Genomic DNA, 27,904 nt, shown 5'->3' with positions numbered 1-27,904 from the left:
AGCGTAGATTATGTCCTCAAATCTCTGGAGTGGGACTTGAACCCACGACCTTCTGACTCCGATGCAAGAGTGCTACCACTGAGCCAAGGCCGACACCTTTAAACCAATAATGGCCAAGATAATATTGATTGCACAATTTTTTCTATTTACATGACATTATAATGTAAATTTCCCCCCATAATCTGAGTTATCTATAATTACGCTTTTGCTGCCTGGAAAGCAGGCAGGTGGCGCTAAGCCACTGATGGGCCATACAGATAACCCCACTCCCCCAGTCCAATTTCCCTCAATTAGATCCATTTTCTAAAGAGGAGTTAGGATAATTTAATTTCATTGAAGAAATCAGGTTGTGGACTATGGTGCAAAATAAAATAATTATGAATGAGGAAGGTCATTTGGCTCATCTTAATTCATCCATCCAGGCAGATTCTAGACATGCCTATTACAGCGCCAAATGTTTCTTAAAAGATTACATGATTTTCCCTTTAACTACATTTCTTGGACGTCTATTCCATATATTGAGAACTCTTTGTGTGGAAAAAGAATTTCAAGACATCAGTCTTGTTAAGCGCTTTGTGATGTCTTGCTATGTTAAAGGTGCTATATAAATGCAAGTTGTTCTTGTCCTAAGTTTACCGTTCATTAGCTTAAACTATGTCCCCTTGTCTTACTAATATTCTGGCTTTACATTTTCCATTCCCATAACTGTCTTGTAACTCTAAGACCACCTCTCAGATGCTTCCTTTCCAGGCTGTAATTCCCAAATCCCTCCTCATAATTCAACACTTTGCCACTAGGGATCAGCCTCATGGCTCTCCTCTGTGCTGTCTCTAGCACTTGGATATCACCCTTGTGCCTTGGCGACTAGAACTGGTGCATTACTCAAGGTGTAGTCTGACCAGTACATACGCAGTTTGGTCACAGCTACCTCTGGCATGTATTCTCCTGTCTGACAATATCGCTCAATGTCCCATTGGCGTTGTTGATGGCTGCTCTGATTGGTTCAATGTATACCATTCATAGATTACATGTGTTGCTTCTTTTTATCTTCAGTACTTTACACTTGTCTGCATTAAATTTGATCTGCCAGTATTCATACTATTTACATATTTTATCCAACTCATTCTGTAAATTCTGAACTATCTTCTCTGAATTTGCAGTTCTTCTGAGTTTGACATCATCTGCAAATTTGACCACTTTACATTGCATTTCTGAATCCAAGTCATTTATGTAAATTAAAACAGTAATGATGACAGCACCGAGCCCTAGGACACCCCACTCAGTACTTCTATGCTCCCCCAACCCTGACATAACTCCTCTAACAAGCACTAGTTATTTCTTACTGGGCAGCCAATTTCTTGTCTCTTTTTAGGGTTTATCCTGATTCCAGCTTTGTATTTAACTAATAGTCTTTTGTGTGGAACTTTGTCAAATGCTTTTTGGAAGTCGAGGTATACCACAAGTCTCAGGCTTCCCACAGTCCACTTAGGTTGTCACTTCCTCAAAGAAGTAGAGGAGATTGGTAATGCAGAATCTTCCTGTTCTGAATCCACATTGACTGCTATTTACCAGGATTATTATTGTACAGATAATTCTCAAGTTTGATCCTGATAATGAATTCCATTATTTTACGCTGAATTGAAGTAAGACTAATGGGTCTGTAGTTGCCTGTGGCTGCTTTGTCACCTTTTTTGAATATGGGAACCATGTTAGCATGTTTCTAAATAATGGTACCTCCTCTGTTCAGTGATACCCTCATAATTGTCAGTGCCCTACAAATCTCTTCTCTGTCTGCCTCAAAACTATAGATTCAATACCATCTTTTCCAGGGGAATTATATGCTTTGAGCCCATTTAGTCTATCTAGAACATTCATCAAAGTGTATCACAGAGGTGCATTGATTTAATTTAAAGAGATTTTTAAATATTAGGTCTAGTAATCTGCTTACTTTCATATTTAAGTACAGCAAAAAGAGCAAAACTTCCCAAGCTAATTTTTATTTTTATATGTTTAAACAAGGACAACATTGTTTTCAGATTGGAAATGGTACTTTTAATTATTTCTGTAAACTGACCATTCCAATTTAAAGGAATTGTACTGTAGCATCTACATGATATTAAATGATCCAAACATCTGTTTTTTGTCATGCCCTTTTACACGATTTTCTGTATTCATATTTGTTCCAAACTGTTATCTTTAATCAATGACCTCTAAGCACTCTGAATAGAATGGTTGGAATAGAAATGTTCCATTTTTTGATACTAACTCAAAACCAGTTCTGAAATAAATGGTTCCAGTACTTGCTGATGTAAATACTCTATTTCAAGTCACTGCTTATCTTTGGCACCACATTCACACTTTAACTCCCATGTTGACAGTAATCAGAAACTATTTGCAACATATTCTGGCATGAGCACAGATAAATGCAAATATTGTAGAGACTGAATTCAGTTTGTCTACTAAATTTGAGCTGCTGGTAAAATAGGGGTTTTAGGAAATCCAACATAATTTTATACGAGCAGATTAAAGGACCTTAGCTTGTCCAGTGATAAACTCAGCATAAGTCGAACTGAAAGTATTTAATACTGAAATTGCTCCTGTGCGTGTTATAAGAGTTTGATTTTTTAAAAAGGGGTATTTGGAGATCTGGTGTGAGGATGAAGATTTGGATTTGGCAGCCCTCATTGAAGATATTTTTATTTCCAGATAATGTTCCTCACACCATGATGGTAAGCCTTGCCTTCATGTGAAAATAAGCTTGCAGACTTTAAAAAAAAAAAATAACGAATGGGGCTTAATAAATCCTAACCTCATTTTCATCCTTGAATATTATGTGGATGCAATTCTGGGGATTGTAGATCTATGGCAGTGTGAATTTAATGAACAAAACTGAAACTTAGGTTTGTCTTATTGATACTTTCAATGCATTTTTGATTGCTTTTCAACTAAACTTGCTTCATTACCCTCTCAGTTGGAAGTCAGTGATTCAAGCTCCAGCAGTAATCTTTCCTTAGCTAAGATCAGGCCAAGCAGTGACCTCAACAATAGTACTGGACAATCTCCTTCCCACCATAAGGTCCAAAGAAGTATATCAGCCAATCAAAAGCAACGACGGTACAGTGATCATGGTGAGTGATTGGAATCATCCATGATTAACTTTCTAAGAAAACTGGCATGTTCTTAAATTAAATATTGGCTTTTATTCCTTCCCTACTGTAACAACAGAAAACATTTTGCATATATGTAGACCATAGTTCCTTACTGAACTTAAAGATTCCCTCATCGTAGAGCTATGTGATAGTGGTGAATATACTCATTTCATCATCATAGGCAGTCCCTCGAAATCGAGGAAGATTTGCTTCCACTCTAAAAGTGAGTTCTCAGGTGATAGTACAGTCCATTACGGAAATTACAGTCTCTTTCACAGGTGGGACAGACAGTCGTTGAAGGAAAGGGTGGATGGGGAGTCTGGTTTGTCGCACGCATCTTCCGCTGCCTGCGCTTGTTTTCTGCATACTCTCGGCGACTAGACTCGAGGTGATCAGCGCCCTTCCGGATGCTCTTCCTCCACTTAGGGCGGTCTTTGGTCAGGGATGTTGCACTTTATCAAGGAAGCCTTGAAACGTTTCCTCTGCCCACCTGGGGATCACTTGCCGTGTAGGAGTTCCGAGCAGAGCGCTTGCTTTGGGAGTCTTGTGTCGGGCATGCAGACAATGTGGCCTGCCCTACGCAGTTGGTCGGGTGTGGTCAGTGCTTCGATGCTGGGGATGCTGGCCTGATCGAGAACACTGATGTTGGTGCGTCTTTCCTCCCAGGGGATTTGCAGGATCATGCGGAGACAACGTTGGTGATATTTCTCCAGCGATTTGAGGTGTCTACTGTATATGGTCCACGTCTCTGAGCCATATAGGAGGGCGGGTAGCACTAAGCTTGGTGCCAGATTTGAGGTCCTGGTCTTCAAACACTCTCTTCCTCAGGCGACCAAAGGCTGCGCTGGCGCACTGGAGGCGGTGTTGGACCTTGTCGTCGATGTCTGCCCTTGCTGATAGTAGGCTCCCGAGGTATGGAAAGTGGTCCACGTTGTCCAAGGCCTCGCCGTGAATTTTGATGACCGGGGGGCTGTGCTGTGCTCTGCTGTGCTGTGTGGCGGGGTCAGGTTGGTGGAGGACCTTTGTAATTGCCAAAGAACAGCACACTGGAATATTACCAAAGTTTGCTGATTAATATACATCCAGCATCACATACATGATGAATTTAGTAAATTCTGAGCAAGATAATTGATTTAACTAATTACAGATTGTAAAAGACTAATCAGCAAAGAAACTTTTTTTTTTAAGCTGGACCCTCTATTCAACCAGTGGTATCCTATCCAAAGAGAAGTCAAACTAGCACTGCAGATAGTGAATTGAAGGAGGAAGTTCAATCAAGGAAGTCGAGCACCACTGCTGTTGGAGGAAGAGGAATTACTCCTTCCAGCCCTAAGTTGGGAAATGCTAACAACCCTAACAAAGCAGAGATTCCTGAACGCAAAAAGAGTTCTGTTGTAACTAGTGTAAGTAAACTAGATACCAACTCTACACAAAATGTATTTATCACTAGATTTGCAGTATTGTATGCAATATTGTATAAAGAAGAAAGAACTTCTGTGTATGTAGTGTGTTTCAGAGCTCAAGATGTCCTGAATGTTTCACAGCCAATTAACTACTTTTGGAGTGCAGACACCGTTGTAATCAGTTAAATAACCAGATAATCTGATTTGTTGGTGTTGTTTAAGGGCCTGATGGACTGCATCCCAGAGTACTTAAGGAGGTGGCCTTGGAAATAGCGGATGCATTGACAGTCATTTTCCAACATTCCATTGACTCTGGATCAGTTCCTATGGAGTGGAGGGTAGCCAATGTAACCCCACTTTTTAAAAAAGGAGGGAGAGAGAAAATAGGGAATTATAGACCGGTCAGCCTGACCTCAGTAGTGGGTAAAATGATGGAATCAATTATTAAGGATGTCATAGCAGTGCATCTGGAAAATGGTGACATGATAGGTCCAAGTCAGCATGGATTTGTGAAAGGGAAATCATGCTTGACAAATCTTCTAGAATTTTTTGAGGATGTTTCCAGTAAAGTGGACAAAGGAGAACCAGTTGATGTGGTATATTTGGACTTTCAGAAGGCTTTCGACAAGGTCCCATACAAGAGATTAATGTGCAAAGTTAAAGCACATGGGATTGGGGGTAGTGTGCTGACGTGGATTGAGAACTGGTTGTCAGACAGGAAGCAAAGAGTAAGAGTAGGAGTAAACGGGTACTTTTCAGAATGGCAGGCTGTGCTGGGGCCCCAGCTGTTTACATTGTACATTAATGATTTAGACGAGGGGATTAAATGCAGTATCTCCAAATTTGCGGATGACACTAAGTTGGGTGGCAGTGTGAGCTGCGAGGAGGATGCTATTAGGCTGCAGAGTGACTTGGATAGGTTAGGTGAGTGGGCAAATGCATGGCAGATGAAGTATAATGTGGATAAATGTGAGGTTATCCATTTTGGTGGTAAAAACAGAGAGACAGACTATTATCTGAATGGTGACAGATTAGGAAAAGGGAAGGTGCAACGAGACCTGGGTGTCATGGTACATCAGTCATTGAAGGTTAGCATGCAGGTACAGCAGGCGGTTAAGAAAGCAAATGGCATGTTGGCCTTCATAGCGAGGGGATTTGAATACAGGGGCAGGGAGGTGTTGCTACAGTTGTACAGGGCCTTGGTGAGGCCACACCTGGAGTATTGTGTACAGTTTTGGTCTCCTAACTTGAGGAAGGACATTCTTGCTATTGAGGGAGTGCAGCGAAGGTTCACCAGACTGATTCCCGGGATGGCGGGACTGACCTATCAAGAAAGACTGGATCAACTGGGCTTGTATTCACTGGAGTTCAGAAGAATGAGAGGGGACCTCATAGAAATGTTTAAAATTCTGACGTGTTTAGACAGGTTAGATGCAGGAAGAATGTTCCCAATGTTGGGGAAGTCCAGAACCAGGGGTCACAGTCTGAGGATAAGGGGTAAGCCATTTAGGACCGAGATGAGGAGAAACTTCTTCACCCAGAGAGTGGTGAACCTGTGGAATTCTCTACCACAGAAAGTAGTTGAGGCCAATTCACTAAATATATTCAAAAGGGAGTTAGATGAAGTCCTTACTACTCGGGGGATCAAGGGTTATGGCGAGAAAGCAGGAAGGGGGTACTGAAGTTTCATGTTCAGCCATGAACTCATTGAATGGCGGAGCAGGCTAGAAGGGCTGAATGGCCTGCTCCTGCATCTATTTTCTATGTTTCTATGTTTCTATGTTGACTAGCTCATCAGGGATGATGGTGGGGGGTGGGGGGTGGCTGAGGAAGAAAGACTCCCTGCTCTTTTTCAGATTGTGTATCTTTTATATCAGTACTGCATTGAAGTGTCAGCATGAATTACATGCTCAAGTCTCTTGAGTGTGGTTTGAACCCACAACCTTCTGACACAGGCAAGAGTGCTATCATTGAGCCAAAGCTCAAACATTATTGCAGGTCATATGGTTCCAAAAGCAAACATTCTCCAGCAGTAGCGCAATGGGCAACCATCACAGAGGGTGACATATCTGAATTCCAACCTGAACAACCATTGCCCAATGTTTCTATCAGTATTGGACCAGGTTGCTAGATGAAGTGCTGTGTGGAAAGCTTCAGTATCTGCTGGAAGAAGTCCACCTCCTTTTTGCTAATCATTGAATGCTGGTTGTTGCTATAGAGGTCTGCATTTTGGATTGTACACAATCCTAACAGAAGAAACATAAAAGGAGAAATTACATTATAGAATCAGCAAAGAAGCAGCTTTGAATAATTTTGAAGAAATCAATGCTTATTTGTCTGTTGTTAGAATAACGCGGTGTCTGGAGGAATGACCCGACGGAATACATACGTTTGCAGTGAAAGAACAAACGTAGATAGGCATTCAGTATTACAGAATGGGAAGGAAAACAGGTAATTAATTAGAGTCAAAGATGTTTTATAACAGTGCAGAATTCACTTTATTTTAGAACAATTTATCTAAACTAATAATATTTAAACGCATCTGTGTTGGAATGATGGAAGCTAAAATAAAGCATTGTACGTACCTCATGTATACTGTATCTCTATAAACCTCTTGCAATAGATCTTTCCACATGCTGAGATAGCTTTTATGCCTAAATATTACATTGAACATAATACTGAAATAACTGTAGAGTACTTTGCTGCTGCTTTGCAGTTTTAAAACTGCTTTTCTTTTTCTGTCTTCACTTTTTTAATTTAAAAGGTAAAATCACAGCTAACTTCTTTAAACAGCATGGTGTTTGCTTTCTTTTAATTTGCACTTGTTCAACATTGTGCTCCATGTTGTACTTCTGTCTGCTTCTGCCTCTATCTCAACCACACTTCATCACAGCCTGACAGAAATGTCTGCTTGTGCGACTAGTTCTGCGTCTGCATATGTATCTGCTCCTGCATCTACATCCGCTTCTACTACATCTTCCACTTCCACGCGATTGCGACATCAGAAGTCAATGTCCATGTCAGGCTCAGGGTATGCTACCAAGATGATGCCTGCAATAGACAATGAAGCAGATAACTTCCGGCCTAAGTAAGCAAAGGAGGATAATTCATTAAATCTACCTGCTGATGTTTTTTTTTACCTGTTCTATTTTTGTTTATTTTTTCTATGTATGTGTTGAAATCTAAACAGATGCATAGATTTAGCTGCAGCCTGGCTGCAGTCAGTCCTGAAGAATTTATGTAAAATCATTGTCCCATTTGATCGCAACCATATTGTTAACAGATGACTTTTTCTAGGTTAAATGGATAATTTGAACTAATTCATCAGCATAACAAGCAGACAAAGAAACTAAATTAACTTTGTTGTTAAAGTTTCAGATCAGCTGTTCTGTTCCCCAGAGTTTAGAAGAATGAGAGGTGATCTAATTGAAATATATAAAGGTCTTAAGGAGCTTGATAGGGTCAATACTGAGAAAATGTTTCCCCTGGCCGGGGAATCTAGAACACGGGGTCACAGTCTCAGAATAAGGGGTCGGCCATTTAGGACTGAGATGAAGAGAATTCTTTTCACTTAAAGGGTTGTGAATCTTTGGAATTCTCTACCCCAGAAAGCAGTTTTGCTCAGTCATTGAGAATATTCAAGCCAGAGCTCAATACATTTTGGGGAACTAAGGGAATTGGGGATAGGGGATAATGTGGGAAGGTGCAGTTGATGTAGAAGGTCAGCCATGATCTTGTTGAATGGCGGAGCAGGCTCGAAGGGCCAAATGGCCTACTCCAGCTCCTAGTTCTTATGTTCTTATTAGTATTCATTAGGTCTATAAATCTAAATACCATATGGAAAGTACGTAAGAGCGTGATGGTTCTCTTAGCTTTTAATCGAACGGAACTATCCATTTATTTTTAGTTGAGAGTGTTAGCGCAAACTAATCTTATGAAATTAAACTAGAGAATAATTACTTATGTAATTCTGGCTATCTAAAAATAAGTTTGGATGAATGCAGGTGAAGTTGCCAGTCCAATAGGTTTCACAAATATGCTACTTTCAGTACATAGAAACGCTTTCAGTGCTTAATTAAGCTGTTTGTGCTTGTATGCCAGAGTTATGCATCGTTGTGCAATTGTAAGTTTGACTTTCCAATTTGATATTTACACAGTGCTGTTATTTTTAACATTTTTGTTACTAGTATTTTTATCTTGTCCATGTCAATTTTTCAGCAGTAGGCAGACAGCTTTGGTTGTTAATTTCTTTGAGTAGGTACTTTTTCTGATGTGCATCAACTGGTGACAGCATTTCACCTCTCTAGAAAGGATTTGTTGAGAACTAGTAATGTATTAAGAATATTCTTTAATGCCTAATATGTTCTGCAACAATATTGAAGCCTTACTAGTTATAAGCACGACTTTATTATTTTCAATGTAATTATTATGTTGCTATTTTTTTTTAAAAAGCATATTTTCTTGTAGCACTGCTCCAGGTCAAAGGACTCCTGTGACCTCCACCCACAGTATCAGCAGTGCCACAACTCCTGACCGTATGCGTTTCCCCAGAGGAACTGCAAGTCGTAGCACTTTCCACGGTGGCCAGCTCAGAGAGCGACGAAATGCTACATACAATGGACCACCTGCATCTCCCACACTGTCTCATGATGCCACTCCTCTGTCACAGACACGAAGTAGGGGTTCCACAAATCTCTTTAGTAAATTGACCTCAAAACTCACAAGAAGGTAAGTGTAATTGTAGGATTTTGAGTAAAGGTACAAGATGGTGACTTTTATAAATATATATATATTATATACAGTGTATAAAGATATATATATATATATTTGACATTAGTAGAGCTTGTAAAAGTATGTAACAGGCATCCATTTCATTGTTTTAGTATTTTATCTTGAAAAATTTAGATTAAACTTTTAGTCACTTGAACCTGAGCTTGTTGCTAAACAGCAATGTTGCTGGTGTCAGTGCAGCATTATTTAAAAGTGTTTGGTTTATAGTTTGATTGTTGCCACTTTTGTAGAATCATTTATTGCATAATAATAACTAAAGAGCTTGTAATAATAGTGTCTTTCATATCCTCAGGATTCCCTCAAGTATCAATGAATTATGTTTCAAGTGTAGTCACTTTTTATGTAGGCAAATGCAGCAGCCAATTTGCACACAGCAATGTCCTACAAACAAGAGATAAGCGAGATAACCAATTAATCTGTTTTTGGTGGTATTGATTAAAGGATAAATGTTGGCCAGAATACTGGGAGAACTCCACTGCTGTTTAGATAGTGTTTATGGATCTTTAACATACACTTGAACAAGCTTTGGTTTAATGTCACCTCTGAAAGATGGGCACCTCCAACATTGCAACACTCCCTCAGTACTGCATTAAAGTGTCAGCCTAGATTATGTTGTCAAATTCCTCGACTGGGCCTTTAACCCACAACTTTGAGTCAGATGTGGATTAAGCTGACACTGTGCTACATTGCTTCTGTGACGCAGAAAGTTTTGTAATGGCTTTTAGCATTATTAAAGAAAAAAAAACACTTGCATTTATATAGCGCCTTTCGTGACCTCAGGACAGACATTCCAACATGCTTTACAGCCAATTAAGTAGTTTTGAAGTATAGTCACTATTGTAATGTAATATTGTACAAAAGTATTGTATTACATTCTGCAGAGATTAAATACTACAATAACTTGATGGGTAATTGGATAAAATATTTTTCAAGCTCTACCATTTAGGCTTCTAGATGCCCAGACATAGATTCAAAATGAGCTGCTTTTGAATTTCAATTTTTTACACCTCGTTTCTCCTTGCTGGATTGCAGCTCTGTATTTCTAAAAATTAATTAAATCTCGGTCTGCCACCATTTTATAATAAGACTTTCTTGACAGGAGACCATTATATTTTATCAGTAGACATGAGTTTTTAATGTTTGAAAAGGAAGAGACGTTTCCCATGAATCTCATTGAAATATTCTTAACTATCCAAACTGAAGAAAAACTCAAAAGTAGATATTATGTCTGGGGATGTAGTTAAGGATAGAATTAATGCAAACAATAAAATGATTTGGTGAAAAATGCAAGATATGCTGGAGAGTATTTTGGATTATTTCCTGGTTGGAATGAGTTACCTCAGATATTTTTAGCATTTTTTTAAGGTAACATGTATAAAAATAGTAATTGAAGAAAGCTATATGTGACTGAGGCACATGATCTTGCAGAACCTGCTGGAAGATGCAAGTTATGACAATGGGTCTACTCCATGTATGTTGATATTTAATTCATGTAGCTATAAAATGGTGGGCATTTTTGAAGTTAAGCGACACTGTATCTTTCACCTATCACAATTGTCCAGTCAGATTATGTGCCACAAACCTAATCTGAGTTATTTATAGAAAAATGGCTGAAGAAATGCATCTTAACAAATGGGATTGAGCTGATCCTGGCTGGTCTGTTGGGGCAGTCATACATTTCTACATGACTAGAATCTAAATTTCAGTTGTAGCTAGGCTTTGGGCGCATTGACATGTTGCTATCCTCTCATCATGCCATCTTTCTCATCACTGCTGTTTGATTTAGGCATCAAACATTCAATTTTTTGTATAACATATGTTTGGGTTTTGTTTACATTTTTTGCTTCTCATTGTTTTTTTTAATTTAGAAACATGCCTTTCAGGTTTTCCAAAAGGTAGGATTTAAAATATAATTGGCTTGATCTGCAATATCACCAGAAACCTGGTTTCACAGCCTTGATAACGCAATGACTTCCTGCTTATATGAAAAGATAGCCCTGGCTTATGTGGGAGATTGTATACAATTAGACCGTTAATGCTGATGGGGAGAGCGCTGTAATCTAGTTGCTCTAAACATACCTACAGCTGAGCATGCAAGCCACCTGCTGTTGTATTAAATTCATGATGATTAACTGAAGATTTGATGGAATAATTTTGCTTTTCTACTAATACACCAAGCATGAGTGGGGTGTATGTTAAAAGTTTTCTTTAACAATGAATGCTGTAAAACAACTATAGACTTCGGAAATACCATTTTTTTTGTAAAAAGTGTTGGGCTGGGGAAGCAGATTCTGTGATTGCAGTACCAAAATCTGCTGCAAGAAGTGTATGATTTACGATTCAAGTCGTGCAGAAAAATTTGGATTTCTGTGGCAAATGACAATTCTGGCTTCCAAATATGGTTTTTAGAACAGAGATGATTTGCCATACCTTATGTAAAGATTTGCACATCAGTTTAAGGAGCTTTTCCCTTCTATGATGGCAGTTCTTTGGATAGGATTCTATGTAATTCATGAGTATACCTTTCTGCAATAAGGGAAGATGTACCGTCTTCATATGTCTCCGTGAAATCTTTTATAATTACCAATTTATTTGTTTTCACCCGAAGATTGGAATTTTAAATAGGTTTTTAATAATTTAGAAGGTGCTACCTGGAAGACCTGCAGTGTCCCAGCTCAGCACTGAGATCACACCATATTAAAACATATGTGTGGCTTTAGGAAACTGTGTCACTACTACAGTAACTTCAGACTTTCTGTATTTTATTTGGTGAAGAAACATATTTTTATAAAGGTTATTAATACATATCCTTTTGCTTAAGAACCAGCTTTGGTATTGCTGCCTTTCCCCAGGGTATCATTGTCCTGATTGTGTCAGAATATACTTTCGCTGGGCTACATTTAATGGATTAATTTATGTGTAAGAAGGACTTTGCAACAGGGACGATTTCTGCATTGCAGCAAACTTACTGTCAATAGAACGTGGAGCATCAAGCAATTGAATTGCTGCTCTCTATAAAGGAGTTGCATTTTATTGGGAATGCTGAATGCTTATTGGTTTAAATATAATGTAGCACATTAGTCTGTGATGATGCTGTTCCGAAAGATTATATGTATTGACTAAAAGCTGTAATACATCACTAAAAAGATTCTACTGTGAAATAGGTCATGCTTCACAGTTGTGTACTGGAATTCTTGGAGGCGTTAACTGAATTGGTACACAAGGTAATTTCAAAGGATATAAATTGCTTGGACTTTCAGAAGGCATTTGATATTCTAAATGTGAAATTTATAAGAAGGATAAGGTTAATTTAATTAATGGTAAATTGGCTAGTTGGATTGTAAACTGGATTAACAATAGAAAGTACATGGTAGTGAGGGACAGTAAAGGCTCTGGATTGGCACCTGAGTGTGAAAATGTATTAGTGGAATTCTGCTGTGATCTGTTCTGGGTCTAACGAACTACAGTATTTGTAAATGATATTTCAGAAATTTGCTACTGACACCAAGCTATGTGATCAGGTCATAGCCTATGTTAAAAAGCGGATTTTATTGTTCGCAAGTATAAAGTTGTGGACAGTACAAGAAGAAATGTGAAGTTTGCGACCATGATCATGGACTTTCATTAGCAAAGGTGGAAAGAAACAAAATTGGGTTTACGTGTTTATTGAACATTCACTGAATATATCCAATCAGAATGAAGCTATGATCAAAAAGGCAAATTAAGTTGTGGATTCATCTTTAGGGCATTTAACTTGATTAAAACAAGTTATTTTGATTTTGTATAGATAATTGTTGAGGATAAATTTGGAATATTTTTGAATTTCTGACACCATACCTTGAAAAAGAGATTGATTATTGGAAAGAGGTTAGAAAAGAGTGACGAGGATTACTCTGGAACTTAAAACTCTTAACTTCTGAAGTGACACTCAAAAACAGAAAGCTATAGGCATACACAAAGAGATTCAGGCAGATTAATTTGGAGTTTGGGCATAGAACTGGACAACATGAATTCAAAATCTGTTCATGTTTCATTGATTAACATCTTGTTCAAAAAAGAGGGTGACTAAATGTCTGGTTGAGAATGGATTGAAGGTCATAAGAAGTATAACTAAAAATGACAAAATATTCTAAAATGCAATGGTAGCTGCACAACTGGACCATGGAATTCTCATGCCAAAGTTGAATAATGTAGGATGTGAAGGAACAGGAAGAAAGCATGTAAAATCTTTTCCTAGGATATTACATAGGTTGGAGCGAGCTAATGATAGTCTGGATTGTACATTTTAACACACAAACAGGCACTGATGGCTCCTCTTCGTTCCATGTGTTCTTGTATTTCATCACATGTTTTTAAATTTTATCAAATTTGTTGGAGGTCTATTTCCTTTGATAATCATGTAACACTTGTAAAGTTATGGCACATTTATTTGTACTTTTGCCATCAACAGCTTACCAAATGCCAGCTGGAAACACGCAGTGTAGACATATTAATGCACTTGCCACCATAGAGGCAGCAAAGTAGTTTAGCTACTGAAATTTTATACAGCCATTCCCCAAGCCACTGAAGGAGATTACAGGACCATGGAAATACAAAGGAAAGAACTTTTTATAGAATGCCAATTAGTGCACAGCAAGGTCCCAAAAACAATAAACGAGACATATGATCATGTTAGTCTGTTTTGGTGATATTTGGGTGATAAATGTTTGTAGAATCCCTCCCTTCCCCCCCACTTGCTCGTCTATGAATAGCACCATGATTCTTTGGGCTTGAAATTGCCCTTCGTTCCAGTTGGGGGCAGTAACCTTCCAGGGCCTGACCCGGAAGTCCCACCCCCGACACGGAATTGGGCCGTACACCCCTCAAAAGAAGCAGAGCGCTGTCTCCGGCACTCCGCTTCCTTTGAGGGGCACTCCCGGTGCAATAGCTCGACGCTGAGTCCAGCACTATGCGGATGCTCCGCATCGCTCTTACGCGCTACAATGCCCCTCCCCTTCCAGTAAAAGGGCACTATGCTGGATCTTTGGTGGCCGGCACTGGGCCACCAGGGATGCGAACAACCGGGCCAACAGCCCGGCATCCAAAACAAGAGTGCTGGGATGCATGAAGGCAGCCTGGTCGATGTGAGGGCCGCCATTGTCGGGCCGACCCAAGAGTCAGCTGACAAATAAAGATGACTGTCCAGGGCGCTCAAGGCCTCCCCTTTAAAGGGTGCCCCGGCGGCATATGTCCACCAGCCTCGCAGCCTGCAAGGCAATTTCCCCCGGGGGGCAGAAAGAGGTCGATGTGCACGACGATGATGTCATCGTTGGTTGCGCGCCGGCCTGGGGATGCTAATCGCGGGGCGCGGTGCTGCCAGGGCAGTGCCTCCCAAACATCCGGGACAATATCCTGGGTGGAAAACACCATTGTGCCCAATTAGCATCCCCCCCCCCCCCCCAGGCGCTAATGGGGCTACAAAAAAGTGACAATTTCACCCTTTTATCTCTTCTTACACATGTCAAGAGGGCTTCAGTTTGACAGCTCATCTGAAAGACAACACTTATGTCAATGCCACACTCTTATTACTGTACTGAAGTGTCAGTCTAGATTATGTGCTCCAAGTCCTGGAGTAGGGCTGATCACAGCTTGACCCAGAGATAAGAGTGCTACCACTAAGCAAATAATAACTTTAAAGCAATTCTATACGTATAATTTTTTTCGTGCACAGTTGTAAGTCAATCCAGCTACTATAGAAACCACCCTGCAAAAACTAACAGGGTTATTTCTTCAGCAGTAGGATTGGAACCTGGCACTTGAGAACCACTGCAGGAAGCAGACTTCTAATGCAAATAGGCCAATAAATTCAGTGAAAATCAAATGCAGATTTCTGGCTGTGTTTTGCTTTTAATAGTGATATGTGGGGTTTAGGTTTTCTGAATGATTAAAAGGGTTAGAATTCTGCCAGTAGGTTTGAAACAATTCTTGTGCTAAAGCATATTTATTTTTAGCCCTGTCCTTTTCTTTTTTGTTTCTTTTGAGTACACGTTCATAAAAATTCTTTGAATTTATACCCTTTTTTCATCCATTCTTCCCCCAACCTAATCACTATTAACGCTGTATAAAATATCCAGAATGGGCAGGGATTTACAGACCAGTCAGAGGTACATTCCAGAACACTTCTGATTTTAATGGAAGAAATGTCCAGAATGACTTATTGCTCAAAAAGATTTGATATTTGTAAACTATTCAATCACTGTAAACCATTTCATTATCACTGACCAAAGGAAATACTGGAATTTTCTTAGTTATCTGATGAAGTAAGCTCACTAGCATTTTTCACAACTAATAAGCATTGAGTGTTCACTGTTCTTTGAGTTATGTTATCAAAATCTTAAGTACATTATAGCTGATGACTACACTCTTGTTCATGAACATCAAAGACTTCTTTGTATTCCTATCTCCTGCACATAAATTAATTGTTTAGAACACAATTAACCTTCAAATTTTCAATAATTTTGTTAATTTACTTCCAAAGACAATACAATGTAATTTGTTTGGAGTTGTTGTATTCGTTGTTTAAAATGTGAGTTTTCATTATTCCCGACTTGATTTTATAAAACATGTCTTTTTATTATTATACTTGTAACTGACTAGATTTTACATGTCAGGTTTCTGTTAAAATATAAAAAACATATAAAATTAAAAAATATATAGTAACATGGGACAGAACAATTAAATTAAGAAGGATTACATTATTATCAATGCTCCCTCTAATTTACCCTTTATCTGACTGCGCAGCCCATTCAAATTTTCGCACATGCGCGTTTTCTTCCATTGAAAAGTTGGCGAGTGGTCTGCGCGGCACCTCCGCATCACTGCGTGGGAACGTTGATGATTATTACACTATCTTTTCACATCAAGCATTTAGGCCAGACTGATCGGTTGAAAGTCTCTCCCTCTACTTAATGTGAGGATCCCAAATGAAATAAGTTTAGCAATCCCAACCTGCTTGCTGGAGAATATAGCACAATACTACTCTCAATTTGGCTCCTGTATCAGAATGGTTGATATACGAAGTAGAAAAATTGAAACTGATACAATAAAGGGTGCTTCTCTGAAGACTGGGTTAACGTACATTGTTGGAAGATTTTGAAGATTATTCAACCCTGTATCTGGTCATGCTCAACTTAGAAGTGCTTGAAAATACACAGTGCACAAATAGGAAAAGTTTTGCTTTTGCTAGGATTGTATTCTTCACTTTGAACACACAATTCTTCTCTTTCTCCCCACCCCCCCCAAAAAAAAATCAGTTCTATTGAATTGTAGTAATCTGTAGTTTGCAAAACTTTTATCATTCTCTTTCGCTTTCCCCCCCCCCCCCCCCTTTCTGCTTCAAAAAGTATACTTTATTGACTATAAAGTATACTTCACCCTGTTAATTTTACAACTATTTGGATAGGCTTTTCCCATCCTGGGTTACAGGATTTTGAAAGAGGATATCGCATACAGTTTGCACTAAAAAGTGCATCAGCAATTTTTAATGTTCATAAAATATAACTAAGGTGTTTCTACAGTTTTTAATGGCTGAGCACCACCTATCCACCTCCAAATCTGGATTATGTCCTCTTTCAAAATATTGCTGTTGCTTCTGACGTTTAGATTTAAGTGACATAACATTTTATGCCTGTCTGCAGATCATTTCATTAATTGTTCTTACACTGACAGAATTCAAAGTCTAAATAGCTATGCCAGAAGCCGCCAGTCGGCCAAATGACCGTTAATTTTAAATGGTGTTACTTCAAAAAAAAACATTGGGAGGATTGTTGGTGATAAAACTAATTTGTGTAACTCAGAATAGGATTAATTCCAACATGTGATCAAGCCATTGTTTGTGAGGAGTCATAATCCAGAGAATGAGTTCAAATCCTATCATTGCAGTTTGAGAATATTAATTCAATTTTTTTTTTAAAAGGTAATAAAAATCTGGTATTGGTGAAAGTGGCCATGAAGTTGTCAGATTGTCACAAGCGCCCAACTGGTTCATTAATGTCCTTTTGGGAAGGATACCTGCCATCCTTACCCAGTCTATATTTTAATCCAGTCCCATACCAACGTGGTTGCCTTCTGAAGTGACCTGATTGTATCAAACCGCTCAGAAGGCTGACCACTATCTTAGGGCAACTAAGGATGGGCAATAAATGCTGACCTTGTCAGCAGCGCCCACATCCGGAGAATTCTTTTTAATCAATCAAACACAAGGTGCTTTCCACAAGGAAGGAAAAAAGAAAGGACTTGCATTTATATAAGCACCTTTCATGGCCTCAAAATATTCCAAAGTACTTCACAGCCAGTTATTATATTTAAATGTTTTCACTGTTATGTAGACAAATGCAGGAGCCAATTTGCACACAGCAAAGTCCCACAAACCACAGTGAGATAAATGACCAATTAATCTTTTTTTGGTGGTATTGGTTGCCTTTCCACCATTTCAAATGAGAGTGAGGTAGAGAAGTGGTCGGGAGTTCTGAGTGAAAGACAAAAGAGTGGGAAAGTAATAACGATCATAGAGATGGGTGGGACTTGCAAAATTCTGAGGTTTTCTGTAAAGATGAAAATAGAGGCTGTATTTTCATTCAGCACTTGATAGATATTGCACACATGTGAAATACATTTCATGCTCCTACAAAATTTGTCCTGAGCTTCACTTTGAATCAGTTATATGATTAATGTTACCAGTTTGAAACTACTGAGGAGGGTTTCAGTTAAGTAGTTGTATGAGAACCTTTGGTCAGTGATGAGGAAGTTGGATTAATTTAGTTTTAATTCTAATTTTGTTTTAAGTTGCTTCAGCTATAGGTAACAAAGTGGGACCATCAGCACACAATGTGCTGACTTCTGTCAGACTGATTAATCTATATGTACAGTTTAATTCTCCAACGTTTTTCCTCTTCTCAGGGTCACTATTGACCCATCAAAACGGCAGACTTCGAACAAATCAGTGCCCGCAAATACTCCTGCACAAGGATCAAAGACTGTTAGTAAGTCTTCAGCCTCTAAATCTTTCCTCCTCTTGACATTTATTTCTGAAATTCTTTCCTTACACACTTACAACCCCTGTTTTATGTTTAGAACCCCTCTTCTCTTCCAGATATGAGATCAAAAGGACTTTTCCACTGTCTATAAATATATATACAGTAGTAAGTTTAAAAATCAGTACTGTAGATGCTTTGTGATTCATACAGAATTGTTTTGAACAGTACCAAGAAATTAATGTGTTGGTTATACCAACAGTCAGAATTAATATATAATTAAGAAATTCTCATCTGAATGCCAGTTCTAAGAACTGGAATTCTTATTTGCTCACATACCAGTTTAGGATGTGTTAAATAAACAAAAATGTTTCTCTGCTAAGAAGTCATCTTACTTTCAACATGTTGCTTCTTATCACATTTTAAAGATTATTTGGTCAGTCCTGAATTCAAACAAAAGGGACAGTTATGTGTTCAGCCGTAATTGAAATATAATTTCAATGCAATTGAGCAATAAAATATTTGTTGCAAAAGATTTGCGCAATTAACTATTTCTGGAAGCAATGAATCTCAAATGTTAATTTAAGGAGTCCACATTTTTGGTTTATTCATAAACTTACTTATCTGTGGAAAAATACTGCACATGGAACATGCACACAATGGGAGGAGAGTCTGACCTTTATTTTATAGTTTACATTGGAAGGAAAAATCTATATATTTCATTGTAGTGTAATATATCAACTGACTTGAAGATTGTCAGCATGAAATTAAGCTGCAATATTTTGCATAAAACAATTAGCTGTTTGACTCTACATACAGGAACTTCAGTCTATATCACTCGTATCGGGTTTGCTTTCCATTGTGATTCAGATTTCCTTTTTTCCCTGTGTTGTATTAGTGGCTATGTCATTGTGTTTATCAGTGAATTATGTATGTGAACTAGCAAATTACTGTGAAGTACACAGAAATATTGTCATTGAAGGAATTGTTTCAGATATTATACTGAATATGTAGGATGCCCTGAAATTGGGAACTGTAAGAATGTTTTCTTTGTCTCTTAAATTGTTTTGGCAGTTAAATCTAATGTTAAGTTGCATTGTAGATTTATTGAGCCTGTGGGATTATCTGCAGTCAAGGCATTTTCATCTATAAGCCTGTGCATTCACTACAATGTGCCCTTTGTTGAAAATGCTAACATTCATAGTTAAACTATTTAAGAGAAACCCAGTATTTAGTTGAACTTCCCACTAAAGATTAGTGACAAACAGTATTCATTTAAGATTAACCTTTAACCTGCTGAAAATGTATTTGAATGCACAGTGGAAATACACATACAACAGGTTGAATTAAACCTGAAAATCAAATTCCATTTCATAAATTTTATAAGTTTTCATCCATAATTCCTTTAAAATCAAATTATCCATTTCTCCTTCCATCCCAAAAATGGCTAATTAAAAATCACACTACTGATATTTCATGCCAGTTTGTTCCATCTTTTCCTCCATAGCAAAGGTTTGTATGTTGCCTTATTGATAGTAAAGATAGTGGCGATGTTAAAGGGCAGAGCCTGTAATTTTTCATCTAACAAAAAAGGTAGAAATTCTCTTTCATTCTGTAAACCTGCTAACAGGCTTTGAAAGGTGCAATTCTATTGTGCATTGTTAATTTCAGAGAAAAACAGATTCTCTCATTTTTAAGAGGAACTTCACTCCACCCATGGACCTAATTATTAGTCGAATAATTGACTTGACAGCATATTACCCATTAGAGGCCACTAGATGTCTGTGAACATTGTATACTGTAGTGTATAGTTTAATTCTGATGAAATTTGAACTAATTTTCCAACAAGTGTTTTGTTTAGATTGTAAATTTATAAGGCTCCACGTTTAGTGTAATCAATAAAAAAAAAACCTTAACCAAAGCACATAATTGGATAAAAATGGTTAGACGTCTAAAATGACCTATTTTTTTATGTGATTTTGGCAGCTGTTATTTAATTATTTAATATTACAAATAATTGAAACATTTTATGCTTGAAACAGGACTTTTATTTAAGCATTGTGCTTGGATAGAGAGAATTTTGTACAATAAGAGTTATTAATAGGTTGGTGCACAGAATTTATATGCATGAATCTGATGATGGCTTTATCTAAAGTTAATTATCTTGGCAGATCAGGTGGTAGGCTGACAGCAACTTTTTCATTGTTATGGCAAATCAAGTTTAAGAATGTCAGTTGGAAATTAGAAAATATAATATTAAGGAATCTGCCATGATTGGCTGATTCCAAGTGTGTATTATTGTGGTTTACGCCATAGTGTTATCTGAGCAACATTTTGTGGATTATATTTCTTGCTTAATTTCTAGTTTAAAATCTATAACCACTGAAATCCAAATATTAAAGTAAGATTTGATAGTTGAGTTTGATGCCAGCATGTTTTGATTCATTTGCATCTCTGCTTATTTTACAAATTGTACATATATGAGGAGATGTTAGAAATATAACAGGAAAGAGCATGAAGCATTTTTGGGTGGTGCAAAAATGATGCATTATCTTGAAATCTGAGGCTCCATTTTAGAGAAAATTAGTTCTTGAGTACTTAGCTATCTGCATGAGTAAATATGAGGTAAAATTATCCAGTTTTTAGCTTTGATTAAATCTGCTGGATTTTCTGTGTTTTGTCTTCATCTTCTCTAGCACTTTGCTGTTGCTCACCTTAAGTAAACTAATTATTTTGTTGTTGTAAATTTTACAACATAATTGTTTGTAGTGATGTTTATATGTTTGGAAGCTGTAGAGCTATATGTTACTTCTGATGCTTTGACTTCCGAATTGCATTCAGAGGCAATGCGATAGACTTCTACTAGCTTAAATGGACAAGATTTCTGTTAAACTAGGTTACCTTTTTAAACAGATGTAAAAAGTAAAATTCAAAGTGTTTGCAACCTCGGCGTCCTATTCAACTCCGAGCTCAGGTTCTGACATTGTATCCCCTCCATTACAAAGACCACCCACTTCTATTCCCACCTCAGCTCGTTTGCTGCTGAAACCCTCTTTCATGTCTTTGTTACCACCAGACTCAAATACTCTAAATCTGCACTGGATGCCCCTCCCATCCTCCACCTTCCATAAACTTCACCTCATTCAAAACTCAGCTGCCCATATTTTATTTCACACCAAATCATCCTTGCCCATTTTTGCTGACGTACATTGACTCTCAGACCTCAATGCATCAATTTCAAAATTCTTATCCTTCCCGAGATCTCTGTACATGGTGTTGCCTCTGTCTATCTCTGTAACCTCCTTCAGCCTCAACTCAAAATTCTCCATTCTGTGACCCTGGGCACTTGTGCATCTCTTCTCTTTTCCCCCCCATAATCCATCATTGGTTAACTCTCATCCGCTGTTCTGAAACCTCTGTACCTTCCCTTACTCCTTTAAGATCACAACCAAGTTTTTGGGCACTCCTCATAACTTGTGCTTCTTTAGCTCAGCTTACATTTTTCTATATTGAGGTGCTATATAAATGCAAATTGTTATTGTTAAAAACAAGCCACTGGATCTCTTGCAGCATTGCTTGCCGATTTTATACAGATCTGACGCTTGCTTCTCCCTGCTGCTGCTAGTGATGAGTACTCAGTATGTCATCATTTGAAGTACAACATCCTCAACATTTTTGTGTTTATTTTCTTTCACCTTCCCCACAAAGCACAAACTTATTTATCTTCTAATCTTGATAGATCACACTGGTTGTTTGTAGCAAGCAGTTCAGCAGGTTTTTCTTCTGATAAGTGGTCTCTACTGTATTAGAGTATCACAAATCAATCTTGCCAGCAAAGGACATTGTGATTTTACAAAGGGTTCCATGTTGAAAGTGTGATTAAGTGGATAGAGCTTTCTGTCAGTCATAAGAAAATGTATGTTTACTGTCTCTTTGGTGTAGTCTTGGTGTGCAACAGCCTAAATAACGCAAGCTTAAGAATTTTCTTCTTTCTTTACTCACTTGTGCTTTCGGATTGCTTTCATTGAGGGTCCCAACTGAACCTGAGAGAAACGGGAGATTTGAGGGCTCAAGGTGAGAATGCATCTATATTTAGTACATGTACCTCTGTGCAACCAAATATGAGCCTGTCAAAATGTGTGTAGCTTGATTCCTGAACAACACAGTTTCAGGAAATGTTGATGCTTTTCATAAAATTGCTGAAATTTTGGTTGTCATTTAATATGTAACATTGCAAGTATAAAGTAGAGTTTTTCAACAAAGCCATTGCTATTACAATTCTACATGCATGAAAGAATGAAATCTATTTGTAGGTTTTTAATACTTCATCATTGTTAATTCAGGGCAATTTAAATGAAAATTGGGACCCAAAATTTGGGTCTACTCTTTTAACATTTAGGACCTAGATTCGAATCCACTCTAGGTTGATCAGATAAAGATTGTCTCCATCCATTTGCTGTCCGGGTCCTACATCAAATTAACTTGCCAAGTTCCAAGTGGGAAAGACTCACTGACACATACGCCCAAAAAGGAGAAATGGAAATGTTACAATGGTGCAGTAGTGTTTTACTTCTGAGAGTGAAGTTAAAAACTCATGTTTAAACAAAGAAAGTGGTACTGAACTCTGCAGCTAACCCATGCTATACCTAGGAATGCTTGATGCTAACACTGCAGGTGTCCAAATAGAGAGAGTTTTTCATTTCCCAGAGTTAAAATCTTTCATCCTGATGCCCAAACTAGTACATAAGTAAGATCATTGTTGTATCAAGAGTGAAGAAATACTCCCGCTACATACATTCTAAAATCTTTTTATGGAATGTAGATTAAACTTGTTTTGAAAAGTAAACATGAGGTGAGTTAGTTGCATGATGGCCCCATCCCATCACCAGAACCACAAAAACCTGGAAGTCTGGTAAGTGGCATTGGGCTGACACATCTAAAACATCAAGCTGACTGGTCCAATATAACAATAGGACCTCCCAACATACTGAAGATGATTATTTATTAAATAGCTTCTGAAGAAACTGAAGCTTGGCTTGACAGCTGCGGACAGTTTGCCCTGAAGATACAGTCATATAGCCACGATTCTATGCATACCTTAATTAGATTGCAGAGAAACAAGCAGTTGCAATGCAGCCCTCAACTAATGGTATGCATTCATGCTGTGGACACGAAGATGGTGGCAAAACACACACTTTTTATAATGAATTGTGCTGTTCAGCATGCTGTTCAGGAGCAGTTCCTGGTACTTGCTGTTTACCTACCAAAGAATCAAACCCATGATTTTGAGTTGTCTGATCACCAAGTAGTGAGGGTCATGGGGAATGTAAGCGGGGACTTGCTTGGCAACCAATACCTGAGCAGGTCAGCCTTGACCATCTAGCCTGGCTCATTAATGGGACCTGGAGAGGGAGATTTTGCCACAGGGAGCTGGGGCTCTTCGCACTCGGCTCCATTTAATTCTGTAAACCGAAGCCTTAACTGAGTGAGCTCGATGAGCAGCAAGCCTACCAGTGGACTGTGCAAGTAAGATACACAATTTTAGTCAGTTAAACTCTTGCACACTTACTAATACCAGTTCTATGGGCTTTTGTAATTAGGGTGCACCCCTACAATGAGAGTGCACAATCCAAATAACAACGCTACCTTTATGGATTTCGCAATAATTTCGTTTGGAGACTCGTAAACGTAGTTATGAGTTTCTGTGCATGTCAGATGCCTGGCTGATTCCAAACAAAAATGTTTTGGAAATTAAATTGAGGTTGAATTTTTAAAAATTGGTTTTACTGCCATTTGAATCTTACTAATGCAACCGTTTCACTATATCTAACCTGCTTGTGGATTGCATTACAATGCTTTTGTGTTTGATTACATTTTATATGTAGCGTGACCCCATAGCTCCACCTATGGGCACAGCAGATTAATTTTTTTCTTTAAAGATTTCTTTACAAATGTTGGACTATATTTTTGAAAATATTTGTTAATTATGTAGAAAGCATTAGTTGCTAGACTTTGAATATTATAGTTCAACTGGTGCAAAGCTGCATTCTATATATTTTTATGTATAAATTTAAGATTTAAATGAAAATGGCATTTAGCACTGCAGTTGCACCGGATATAGAAGACTGAGACGGGCACCTGTAGATTGCAATGTGTAGTTTGTTTCATCTTGCTACGCATTGCATTCCCACGCCTATTTGTGTTTCTACAGAGCTCAACTCTCCAGGCAGCTAATTTTTACTATTAAAAGATGCAAGCAGCATTCACTTTCCCCCAAGAAAAAACATGCCATACTAAGTTTAGAAAGTTCCCAGGGGTACAGACAGCTGACATTTTTTTTAAAACTTGGTATTGCACTAGACTGAAGTTATACTTCGCGGTGCAGAGCACAAGCAGTGTGAGACTGCCGACTAGAAGTGGTCTCACACCACTTTGCTTTTGTGTGCTTGGGAGTCAGGTCATCGACTCCAGGATATATTACTGCTTTGACGTTGGTACGCATCCAAATCTGTTCACAATGATGTGAAAAGTAACATCGTAAATTTGGCTACATTACGACAGCAACACTTAATTCAAATAAAGTTCATTCTTGTAGCATTTTCACGTTTTAAGAAATGAGATGTAGTATTTTTCGACAGTTATTACGATGTCATATTAAATTAGTTCAGTTTTGGTCTCTTAATCTGAGGAAGGACGTTCTTGCTATTGAGGGAGTGCAGCGAAGGTTCACCAGACTGATTCCAGGGATGGCTGGACTGTCATATGAGGAGAGGCTGGATCAACTGGGCCTTTATTCACTGGAGTTTAGAAGGATGAGAGGGGATCTCATAGAAACATATAAGATTCTGACGGGACTGGACAGGTTAGATGCGGGAAGAATGTTCCCGATGTTGGGGAAGTCCAGAACCAGAGGACATAGCCTTAGGATAAGGGGTAGGCCATTTAGGCCCGAGATGAGGAGAAACTTCTTCACTCGGAGAGTTGTTAACCTGTGGAATTCCCTGCCGCAGAGAGTTGTTGATGCCAGTTCATTGGATATATTTAAGAGGGAGTTAGATATGGCCCTTACGGCTAAGGGAATCAAGGGGTATGGAGAAAAAGCAGGAAAGGGGTACTGAAGGAATGATCGATCATGATATTGAATGGTGGTGCAGGCTCGAAGGGCCGAATGGCCTACTCCTGCACCTATTTTCTATGTTTCTATGTCATGCTGCAGGTTTTGAGAAACTAATCCCAGTGTATAGTTAGCTTGTACTTGCTACGTGCTTGTTGACAGATTATGTGTATTTATAAAAATGGAGGAAAGGACTAGAAGCATGAAATATTAGAAATGTGTTCTAACATTTTGTTGCCCAATCTTTGTTTTCTGCAGTCGCAATGTATCTGGGGATCAAAAAGACGAAATCAAGGAAGCAAAGCCCCGTTCACTCAGATTTACCTGGAGTATGAAAACTACCAGCTCCATGGATCCCAATGACATGATGAGGGAGATACGAAAGGTTCTTGATGCAAACAATTGTGATTATGAACAACGTGAGCGTTTCTTGCTCTTCTGTGTCCATGGCGATGGGCATGCAGAAAACCTTGTCCAGTGGGAGATGGAGGTCTGCAAACTGCCAAGACTGTCACTTAATGGAGTTCGTTTTAAGCGAATATCAGGAACATCCATAGCTTTCAAAAACATTGCTTCCAAAATTGCCAATGAATTAAGGCTGTAAAATATGGTTACGCTATAATTTCTTAAGCAGCATTTCATGAGTGTTTTTTTCTGAACATTGGTGGAAATTTATTGAAGAAAATGTATAGGATAATGCTTACGCAATAACTTCTGCAACTTCAGATCATGGTATTGTAAAACAGTGGAAATTCTCAAGCTGCTGGGGGGGAGGGGGAAGAGTTGATCAAAGAATAGATTTTCTTTTTTTTTAAAGTGCACTACAGCATTCAGTATCCTACTACCTGAACAGTTTGCCCCTTCATCTCAGTTACTTCAAACATTTGTAATTAGTTTAGAGTCAGTTACTTGTGAAACAAACTGAAATTAGTCAACCTATGTAAGTATGATCCCTGTATTTAAAAAAAACAGTTAAAGAATAAACCCTTCCAGTTCAAATGCTGTTGAATGGGAGACATCGGGATGCTCCTGTGCTTTCAAACTTGTATATCTTCCACTGTTAGTACTGATTCAGGTGCTTAGCTTTTCAAAGACAATGAATTGTAAGAAACAAATAAACTAATTTTCCATCAGTTGTGTTTAATGGCCTTCAAACAGTGGAGGTGTGTACCTATGGGCTAGTAGTTTCTGTAAAACAATATATTATAAAACAAGAGCAAGTTCTGCTAATGGAAGAAAATTTTCAGCTGTATTTAGGCCTGTGAATGATATTAATTACCTGTGTTAAGCCAAGGGTGCTGTGATTTGGAAATGATTTAAGTACTGTAGATCACAGATGCTAAACCACACTTAGGGGTTCTCTATTGTAGAAAATATCATCATCTAAGACTGTTCCTTAATCAATTAGGGCATAAAATTATATGTTTATTGTTTTGGTTTCTTTACAGTAAAGCTTAGATTGGAAACCGTTTTGTTCGGCCGTACTTTATTTAGCTGTAATTATTGTTAATACAGAATACAGTCTGTCCTCCACACATACTAGCTGAGTAAAAATGTTTTGAGTTTGTAATTTAACAGTTGGGCACTATGGGACAATATTCATTTAAGTATGCAGTTCTTATGTTTTTTCAAACTGTCGGCACTGTCCTTTGGAATGTAAATAATGTAACTTAGTTTTGCGGACAGCATCATATTGTTATACAGTTTGTTTTTTCATTTTTTTAATGTTCTGTAATGAGCCAGGAGTTACAAAATCAATGTAAGTTGTCAGCATTTAAGGTTCACTGATCTCTTCATTAAAGGAAAAAAACTAAAATGTATTTCTGCAATGTCACATATCAAGTTACTCACAGAAAAATATGCATGTAAGTATGCACACAAATATATAACCTCTACATCAGTGTATTAGGTGTATATATTTTATTAATGTTTTTCCTTTTTACAAAAGTAGTTCTATAGAAACACAAAGAACAACACATATGGAATGATATAAATCCAAGCTGGTGAAATGGAAGCTCAAATCTTTTTATTGCAATTTTTTCACTCATTTTGGAAACCCTTGTTGTCTTTCAAACACCATAGAATAAACTCCTAGACATCCAACAGGGAGAAGCACACTGTACTTTTACAAATATTTTATCATGTGGTCATCTGTTCTCTAATTGTACTCTATCCCACCAGTAACAGGAACTGTGGCTTCGTATTGGACTGTTCAGCCACCGAAGGACTCATTTTAAGAGTGGAAGCAAGTCTTTCTCAATTCCGAGGGACTGCCTATGATGATGATGAATTGTATAGTATAATTCTAAAAATACTCGGTCCTTTTCTTTATCGGTTCTGTGAGAGCAGTGGCTGGCTTACTTTGAAAATTTCTTGTGGAAAAGGATTATACAATTTTTAATACTTTAATTTTTTTCTCAGATGAAAATCGTTACA

The 27,904-nt window shown here is 38.0% G+C and overlaps 1 protein-coding gene across 9 annotated transcripts in view; it reads left to right on the top strand.

Annotated features, from left to right (window-relative positions):
- Positions 1–27,264, top strand: part of mark3a (MAP/microtubule affinity-regulating kinase 3a) — a 224,857-nt gene extending 197,593 nt beyond the window's left edge. For 3 of the 9 annotated variants that reach the window (XM_070879320.1, XM_070879324.1, XM_070879325.1), the window contains 7 exons: positions 2,972–3,128; positions 4,338–4,552; positions 6,900–7,003; positions 9,020–9,280; positions 11,212–11,238; positions 22,384–22,428; positions 25,727–27,264. In XM_070879320.1, the coding sequence (XP_070735421.1) occupies positions 2,972–3,128; positions 4,338–4,552; positions 6,900–7,003; positions 9,020–9,280; positions 11,212–11,238; positions 22,384–22,428; positions 25,727–26,072 (1,155 nt within the window). In that variant the 3' untranslated portion in view covers positions 26,073–27,264. Of the gene's footprint in view, positions 1–2,971; positions 3,129–4,337; positions 4,553–6,899; positions 7,004–9,019; positions 9,281–11,211; positions 11,239–18,280; positions 18,368–22,383; positions 22,429–25,726 lie in introns of those variants that run through there. The other 6 variants (XM_070879329.1, XM_070879323.1, XM_070879321.1 and 3 more) reach the window with 6 other exon arrangements.
- Positions 27,265–27,904: the final 640 nt, after the last annotated feature.

The sequence above is a fragment of the Pristiophorus japonicus genome, chromosome 4 (assembly GCF_044704955.1).
Source record: "Pristiophorus japonicus isolate sPriJap1 chromosome 4, sPriJap1.hap1, whole genome shotgun sequence".
Classification (NCBI taxonomy): Eukaryota; Metazoa; Chordata; class Chondrichthyes; family Pristiophoridae; genus Pristiophorus; species Pristiophorus japonicus.
Note: the sequence above shows the minus strand (reverse complement) of the source record. Positions and strands in the feature narration are given on the sequence as shown.